The sequence below is a fragment of the Hirundo rustica genome, chromosome 6, assembly GCF_015227805.2.
Source record: "Hirundo rustica isolate bHirRus1 chromosome 6, bHirRus1.pri.v3, whole genome shotgun sequence".
Taxonomy (NCBI): domain Eukaryota; kingdom Metazoa; phylum Chordata; class Aves; order Passeriformes; family Hirundinidae; genus Hirundo; species Hirundo rustica.
In genome coordinates, this window is record NC_053455.1 from 56848756 (window position 1) to 56857765 (window position 9010).

The 9010-nt window shown below is 39.5% G+C and overlaps 1 protein-coding gene across 2 annotated transcripts; it reads left to right on the plus strand.

Annotated features, from left to right (window-relative positions):
- The first annotated feature begins 1077 nt into the window (after positions 1 to 1077).
- Positions 1078 to 8641, plus strand: OLFML1 (olfactomedin like 1). 2 transcript variants are annotated; one of them, XM_040067828.1, is made up of 3 exons: positions 1078 to 1381; positions 3828 to 4116; positions 6917 to 8641. In XM_040067828.1, exons 1-3 carry the CDS (start codon positions 1256 to 1258, stop codon positions 7717 to 7719), a joined length of 1218 nt encoding a protein of 405 aa, XP_039923762.1. In that variant the 5' UTR covers positions 1078 to 1255; the 3' UTR covers positions 7720 to 8641. The 2 variants fall into 2 exon arrangements, with proteins under 2 accessions (XP_039923762.1, XP_039923763.1); XM_040067829.2 differs by lacking the exon at positions 1078 to 1381 and adding an exon at positions 3360 to 3432.
- Positions 8642 to 9010: the final 369 nt, after the last annotated feature.

Here is a 9010-nt window from a genome sequence, read left to right on the forward strand (position 1 = left end):
TTCTCTGTGTATCACTGACTGTGACTGTAAATAGGAGCTGGCAAATTGTGTGGCCCTCCTAGGGTAAAGCAATACTAAAATACAGAATATTCATTTGTGCACCTGGGTGAAATTTGTCTGTGAAGCACACTTAGCTACTGTGCAAAAATCAGACACACAGAGGAAAAAACCTGCCTGCTGTGACACACACACTCTTGAATCCTGCAATCAGTCACATGCTTGCACATGAGGCAGTTAGAGAGAAAAAGAAAGCCTGGTAAATGTGAAGAGAGAAAAAAAAAATCTGTAGAAAAAGAAAAATTGGGGGGCAGGGAGGAAAGTGAAGGGGTAGAGAATTCTGAGGAACAGAGGCATTAGGCTTGGCTTCAGATACAAAGGGAGATTTCTAAGCTCCTAACACATGGTTTTCTAGCAAACAGAGTGTTAGCATGGCCATGAGTTTTTCCAAACAAGGAATTCAGTCAGGAAAATTATTAAATCAAATAAATACAAATTACCTCAAATGCAGTAGGCTCATCAAAGTTAATTATGACTAATTTTTAAGCCAGGCTAAGTAGAATTACTATTCCAAAAGAAGATGTGTGTCATGGACTCCACTAAACTGACACAGAGCTGTGTTAAGGGCGTTGATTTCAGCTGGAAAAGTACTGTCAAGAGAAAAAGAAGGAATTTTTTAAAAAAATAATTTGATCTCTGGTTTCCAGTCCTACTGTAAATAGGCTGAATAGTGGAAATGAAATCAATTGCTTTAGATGGTTTTACAGCCATAGACATTAAGCACCAGACCTCCCTGTGAAGGTCTGGCCTGTGTTCCATCCACTGTGAATCCACTCTGACTTGCATCAAGCACACACTGCAGGGTTGGTCACATAGGAAAGCAGATGGGAGGAGAAAGGAGGGGAAAATAAATTGCTTTTATTTGTATTTAATAAAAGTTGGCCTACAGGCTCGATGTGACTCAGTGCTGAACATCTGGGATAGATCATAGGATCACAAACTGAGAAGCAGTCATCTGGCTCCTAGAAATAAACACATTCAGTCCCTCTGCCACAATGTTACTTCCTTAATGATAATACGCAACAGCCATTTTAAGTCCTTTTAATCTTTTCAGCCACAGTATTTTTATCTTTCTAGTGATTTTTAGTATAATTTTTTCCCTTCAGACGATGGCAAATTGCATTTGACCTTGGACTGGCAGTGTTTGGGATTGCCTGCAGGACTGGTTCACTACATTCCTCCAAGATTTTCTGGTACAATGGTAGCCTTACAAGTTCATTTTTTTCTGATTCCATCCCTCATGGGCATCATGGGAGCAGCACAGTACGTGATGCAGGATGCAGCCCTGCTGAGCTACATTGACCAGCGTTTTCTGTCTCTGGAGGTATGTGCCTGATGTATCCTTCTGCAGCAGAAGAGGTTTGAAAATGTGTGGATGTTCCGAGCCCAGGACAATCTGTATGATATACCAAATCAAGAGGGTAAATTTCCAGCTTTTCCCAATGAATGAGTAAAATCATTGCTAAAACTTTAACTGTAATGAACCCAATTTACCACATCATTTGCTGCATGATATAATTTCATCATGTTATGGGGTTTTTCTGTTATGTTGTATGTTTGGGTTTTTTTTAAAGACATCAGTGGATTTAACTAAAAACGCAAATGTTTATATAGTGCTGTCACAGACCATCCTAGGGAGTAGTATAAACATATTGTCACCAGTAGGAGTGTTGTCAATTATTTATTAGCAAAGAGATGGAAATTTATCAGGTATTTTTCCTATGTGTAACTATCCCTACTGGAAGAGCAGTTTAAGACACATTCATGCAAGCCAGCAGTGTATCTGCACTTCAGATAAACTCTTAATATCTGGGAGACTGAAATGCAGTCCTTTCAATTCCTTGAATTCCTTTCAATTACTTATATAAGTGTACCAGTCCTTGCTGCTTTTTCTACAGTTAAAAGCTATCAGTACTGCAAAATACCTCTTCAGTGTTGGTGTGCTATAATCATATATTGTTTATTTTAAATTACTGACGTGTCCCTGACTCCTGGCTTGCATTGGCAGATTTATAGAGAAGCTCTAACTTGCCTGATTTCACGTCCCTTTTTGTACAATGCCCTCATTAGTTTTATCTTCTCAACACAGAAGGAACAGAAGGATTAACGTGATAGTCTCTTCCCATTGTGTAGATGGAGACTTACATTTTCTCTGTCACTCTAGGAGTAACTTCATCTGGCAATTTCTATTCCTTTGGCACCCATTAAAAATGAGGTGTCCTGTGGCATTTGGTGCAAGGGGCACAAAAGTAACAGGGACAAAGGGACAAAGAGTGAGGCAGTACTGAAGACAGCACTCGAAAACATTTAAAATAAAGGTTGTGTAGAAAGTAATTAAGCAACTGCCTGGGGACTAATGAGGGAGAGAGGAGGTAGGATGTAGAAACCACAGCTCACAGAATAAACCAACCAAAGATCTGCTCAAATTCCTCATCTTCCCAAAGTGACAGCTGGGCTAGTATTTTCAGGACACCTATGAAGCAGCTGTGTTGCAACAGAGAAACCATATTACTTACCTTTGAAAACGTTGATAATTTGAATTTAGGTGTAAAGAAATATGGGGTTTGGTCTTTTTTGTTTGTGCGGGGGTTTTTTTGTTTGTTTTTTTGTTGTTGTTGTTTGGGTTTTTTTGGGTTTTTTTTTGTTTTTTTTTAATACAGCCAATAATGAGGGGAAAAAAAATAAAAAAAGAAACAACACAAAACTTCCTGAAATATAGCATCTCAGTGTTTTCATTTTCACCTTTAAATGGGCAAAAATAGCCACACTAGATTCTGCCTCAGTCAGGAGTATTCAAATGAAATGTTCATGGGTACAGATTTCCTGCAGAAAACTCTTTGAGCCTGCTTCACCAGTGGTCTTACAGGAGGAGTTCCAGAAAGCTTATGGAAAGCAGGTCATCCGAGATCATGAGCCCTTAATCATCCCTGGCTTCTTCCATCAGAGCAATTTTCTTTAGATAGCAAAACACAGTATCTAACTGTCAGTAACCATGTCAAGCTGAAAAATGTGGAGTTTTGTCCAGACTTTTGAATTTTATGCCAATCCGAGATGTTCTCCCCACATAGACACCCAGCAACAGCCCCCTGGGCTGGAATTGACGGGTGCAGTAGCACTGGGAAGGAGGGAACAGCATTTTTAAAATTATTTATTTATTATTTGTAGGAGAAGGGAATACAGGTGACCTTTTCCCTGATAAGTAACAGCAGTGTTAATTACTCAAGATAGCGTTGCCCCTGATGAGTCACAGATAAGTGTGATAAAAAGGAGTGGGTTAGCTGGGGAGAGGAATCATGAAGGAGGAGGAACCCTGAGGAAGAGGAAATGAGAGGATCATGAAGAAGGATCCTGGGGAGGGAGAATCACTGCTGTGAGGTCAGTCTGGGGGTGCAGTCAGAGCCTGTTGTTGGAACCTGCAGTCACAGTCTAGCTGGGTAAAAGCCTGCAGTCACAGTCTGCAAACTGATCCCTGCAGTCAGAGTTCAGCAGGAAATAACCAGCAGTCAGAGGCTGCAAGGGAAACCTACAGCAGGAGCTTGCTGCAGCCAGAGTCAGTGACTGGTTGGAGTCAGGATGGCTGAGCTGTAAGGAGGAATAAACCAGGGCCCTTTTCATGCTGTGGTAAACAAGGAGTCTGTCTATTGGCTCATTTCTACCTTCCAACAAGAGGGCTGCTGCAACAGTTTTTTAAAGCAATCATGAGGGAGGTTGTGATGTACACACAATATCCGTGTCTATCCATGTATTTTCTTCCCATGTTCTGACTCAAGAAGAGGCTGGAGAAGTGCAACCAAGATGTGCTGGAATACGTGGACGAATTCCGAGAGTTTTCCCGGATGGTGCTGTCCCGCCTGGCAGGACTGAACACTGACAAGGCTGAGGTTAAGAGGGAAGTGGAGCATTTATTAACAAGGATTGAGCATGCACAGAGGGACATTGACTATTTTGGATCTGTCATGGATTCCAACGCCTGTGTGGAAGTGCATGAGGACCTGCTGAAACAGCAGCTGCTGGAAGAGGCAGAAGAAAAAAAGAGACTTAAAGTCATGCTTAATGCAAGTAAGAACAGCTTATTTTTCAGAACTTTGGTGTGAACAATCCCACGTGTGCATGCTGATACAGGGATAACAGATTTTCATTAGCTGTGTGAATGCCACAGGTTACTGCAAGGGGGTTTGGGCTGTGTAAATACTAGACTTATAAAGCTCATGTATATGTAAAAAAAGGTATGGAAGAGGGAGGGAGAAAAATACAGTTCAAACATTTACTTTGCAGAAATTCTACTGCATATCAAATTAATTCTGTGGAAGTTACTTTTTATTATACAATAAGGTAAAATCCTCTGAAGGTGTGCTCTTGCAAAGTCCCCAAAAAATAAATTTCTGAGTACTGCAGCTGTACTAAGAAATTAATGGTGTTTTTTTGGGGTTTTTTTTTTTTTTTTGTTTTTTTTTTTTTTTTTTTTTTTTTTTTACTAAAAACCTCCACTCAAAAGTAAGTTCATGAGGTAATAAAAATACTTAATTCACTTCTAAAATTTGTATCTGCTTTACTGTCCTGCTCTGTCATCCTTCCTCTTTTTGTCCCCTCCTTTTACTTTAATAAGAGAGCACACTGGCTTGGCCATAAGCAAAACTTAGTTCTGATTTGAAAACGAGGTGTTATGGTACTCAGCATAAAGAATATATGCACAAGCTATATTTAAAAAAAAAACAAAACCAAAGGACATTTTATAATTATCTTCCCCTTAAAATTTGTGGTATGGATGTAAATTATGTATTATAGACATATATAATGCAGTCTGTTTAGTTTCCATAGTATTAAGAAATGAGGAGTAAATAATAATAAATACAAACTTTAAAAAGTTGGTGGAAGAACTTTAGCCTCATCAATTATACAATTCCACTGACTTCAGTAGAGTTAGGCTGATTTAATTTTACACATAAGTTTCCAGTTTCTTCCTTGAACTTTCAAGCAAATCAGTATTAAGGTAGATGCTTACAGAAGGAATCACCTGTTCTGCTTCTGAGCTCTCTTCGTACTCCACAATTCAGTTCTCTGAATAGCAATAGTTCTGTTTTCCATTTAGAGAACATTTGAATATTAGACTTTTTTTTTAGAGGAAAATAAAATTGGGGATTTTTAAATTGACTGTGGTTAGGGCACTTTGAAAATTGTATCTTTCTGAGAGTTTCAGCAGGGAAAAAATCACTTTCCATTTTCCTTTGTTGGAAATTATTACTTCTAACTTTATTGTAGCAGCTCATAGTAACTTTATTTTCAATTTTCTCTCTACTGTCAGTACTAGTCAGATGCTTTTCCCATTTATTTTGATGGCAAAAGTATTCCCTGTGAAGATCTTATAGCACTTTAAAAAAGTAGGAAGACACTCAACTCTAGAAAATAGTAGCTCTGCTTCTATTCTGTTATGTCTTAACCAGACCCTGATTATTTTTGCTGAGTCACTTCAAAAATCTAGCAGAAAAGGCATTTTTTAAGTCCAGCTTTGTTACTGGGTTTGGGTCAAGTTCATGCGGGAAATAACAATCAAACAAAAATCTGGTTATTTCCCCTTCAGAGGAAGATGTTGCTAGGGTTTTTGATTCAGCAGATTTAATTTTTTTCGAATCTATCTAATCAATAAACATTAGATTTGAGAAAGCTGTTGTAGCTTGCTCAGGGAAGGCACTTCCAGAGTGAGGACTCATGGAAAAAGCAATCCACACTGTAGCAGTAATATCCAAAAGCTTTGATTAGAGGGTATTGGCATACACAAATGACATAAAGATTGCTTTCTACAGGCAACTGGAATCTTGCCACTGACTTCAATAGGTTCATATCAGGCTAAATAGAGGGGCTGGTTCTGCTTTCTCCATTTCATCTGCTGCCAGAACTTCCTGCCTTAGAGCTTTGTTTGTCCTGTTTACTGAAATGGCTGCACTCCATTGAAAACAATTCCTTAAACTTCAAATGCTGTGTCTTGTAATTTATGAGCGCCTTTGGTAAACAAGCTTGTTAATATGCTTTGCAATAGTTTTGGTTTTTTTTTTTTTCCTGGAAAGGATGCTGCTTGATAAAGATCTCAGAGTCTAAGTGCCTGAGTCCTCACAGGCTTGGCGCTTTCTGGTCTGAAACATCCCTGCAGAGTGCACACAAATTTAAGGAAGCCAGAGATGTGACTGGCTCCCTGCTGATGCCAATTTTAACCCTCCAGTAAGGTAAAGAGCACAGTGGTTCCACCAGCCACGCTCCTGGCACAGGAGGTGACAGCACAGACATCACACCAGCTCCTTTAGAGGCCGCCTCAGTGCACGCACACCCCTGGCTGTGTGATCTACATTTTGTTCTCATTCCCTTGTGTTCAAATGTTGTGAAGGGGAATGGGAAGATAGCCCAGTGGCTTTCTGTTATTCTGATCTATTTTTATTTCTATTTATACTATAAATGTACAAAAAAGATGCTACCTGAGGACAAGACCAGTCCTGAAACAAAATACTATACATGTGGATGATAATGGATTTTAATTTGTATGCCTCCAACAAGAAATAAATCTGATTACTTTATTGCATTGATCTAAACCAGAAGTCAGTTCTCTGAAGTAAAAATTATAGCCCCATGAAAGATAAGTCAAGAATAATCACAAAATCACTAGCTGTGCTCTTGGTCTCCTCTCAGCCATGCAACTATCCAAATGTTTTGTGCAACACTGTTGTTATAGAACAGAACCCAACACTCTACAGGTAGATGAAGATACCACCGTTTTCTCAGCAGGAATATATAATTTTTTTTTTTTTTTTTTTTTTTTTTTTTTTTTTTTTTTTTTTTTTTTTTTTTTTGGTCTTTGCATATTTCCTTGCAGGTTGTGACCACGTGCTTGCAGGTATTAGGTCCCTAAAGGTAGTTAAGAAGACTGGAGGAAAGCACGGCTCTTGGATGAAAGATCCTGGCAAAAAGCACGCAAAGATTTATTTATTAAGTGGCTCTGTAAATAATGTGATTTTGGAATTTGCAAATATCATGAGTTTCATGAAAAACAATCAGACACTGAAGGCTCGCAGAGTCCCCTTGCCATTGCCCTGGGAAGGAACTGGCCACGTCATCTATCAGGGTTTCCTCTTCTACCACAGACACGGCTCCTTAAATGAGATCGTTAAATTCAATATCCAGAGAAGAAACATAGCTGACCAGATGCTGCTGCCAGGGGCTGGAAGGATTCCTCCCTACCAGCTCTCTCCACAGACAAAAATAGACTTGGCTGTTGACGAGCAAGGGCTGTGGGCCCTCCACGCAGCGCCAGAGACCGGGGGAAACATTGTCATCACCAAAATCAACCCCGTAGCCATGGCCGTGGAGTACAGCTGGGACACGCCCTGCAGCAGCAAGGATGCTGAGGCAGCTTTCATGGCCTGCAACACCCTCCACGTGGTCTACAACTCCCCTTCTGGAGGCTCCTCCCGCATCCAGTGTGTTTATGATGTTTTGGACACTCTAAATGCTTACATAAACCCAGGACTGCATTTCCCCAAACGCAAGGGTAGCCACTCCACCATACATTACAATCCTAAAGAAAAGCAACTCTTTGCTTGGGGTGATGGATCCCAGATCATTTACAAGCTTCACACAAAGCAAAAAGTTGGAAGCCTTCAGCAGCTTTTCAAATGAGACTTAAAAGCTGCCAGTCCCAGGTCAAGACAGACATTAATGTGTATTAAAATTACATTATTCCCATCTGTTACAACTTTCATCCATTTTACATAACTTAAGGCTTACGTATGCAAATAATCTTAATGCCCAAAAAAGAATATGTGAAGATTTCATTAATATAAATTCCATGATGACTAAATACCACACATGCACAACCCCCCCAATTAGTCTTAAAGTCTAAAGTTAATTAAAGAAAATAATAGCCCATTTCTGACAGGTTCTCTTCCTGTTGAAACTACATTTTTTACTTCAATGCCCTGGAAATCGAACCAGAAACTGTTCCTGCCCAAAACACAGTTTGACAACCTTCACAACTCTGAAGCTCACTACAGGAAGCCTTCTAGTGAGCAATATAAAATCCCATGCTTCCAGGGAAATGAGATATAACTTTGAATGGGAGCAGTTTATTATACCACTAAGTGTAGGAATATACACCCCCACAAACATGGTTTATATTTAGCATAGAACTCTGTGCATCACATCAAGGCTACTCCTATTAATTGAACTTCTAGAGTATTTCCATGAAACTTCCACATTTCTTATCCAGGTAGCTCTCCAGACCACCGGCGATCCTGCCAGTACATTAGCTGCAGCCACACATTCACTTCTATCAGCTTCAAGTTGCCTTCAACTTTCACTATTTTTTGAGCATATCACTGTGTGTTGGAAGCAATGTTCCTTGGTGAACTGTTTTGTATCACACGCTTCTTTTAAAGGTTTTACATGACACTCTTTGGTGGTTTTCTCATTAGGTCTCTTTTAGCACCTACTTGTGAGGCATTTTCCCCAACGATTCAAGTCACTTCCATTGATTACAGAAAAATCTTTCTCATCCTATCCTCCACCTCCAGGAAAAGGTGGCTCAGATGAGCACAATTGTGCAGGTGAGCGCATGGCACTGCTCAGGCCTGGGTTTGTGAGCCACAGATAAGCTCCAAACATAGTTTTTCAAAAATAATGTTAAATAATGTTTAAAAAAAGGTTTTTAGTGTGAAGTACAGGTATAGACTGTATTTTTTTTTTTAATGACAGCTGCATTTGTCTTATGACAAACAAACACACCAAAAAAAAAAATCCCCTCCAAAAACCCACAAACTTGAAAAGCATCCACAGCTATTTCTACAGAAAACCCATTGTGTTCATTATGCTGAGAGAGCTGTTGTTCTGTTTAAAAACAGGTTCCAGAGAACAGCCAAACATCAGGGAATGGTTTTGAAAAGGAGTTCCAGAGTACAATGAGGAGTGTATA

Coding starts and splice junctions, on each gene's coding strand:
- OLFML1 (XM_040067828.1), top strand. CDS start 1,256: ATGGTAGCCTTACAAGTTCATTTTTTTCTGATTCCATCCCTCATGGGC. Junction 1,382..3,827: donor AGCGTTTTCTGTCTCTGGAG/GTATGTGCCTGA, acceptor TTCTGACTCAAG/AAGAGGCTGGAGAAGTGCAA. Junction 4,117..6,916: donor TAAAGTCATGCTTAATGCAA/GTAAGAACAGCT, acceptor ATTTCCTTGCAG/GTTGTGACCACGTGCTTGCA.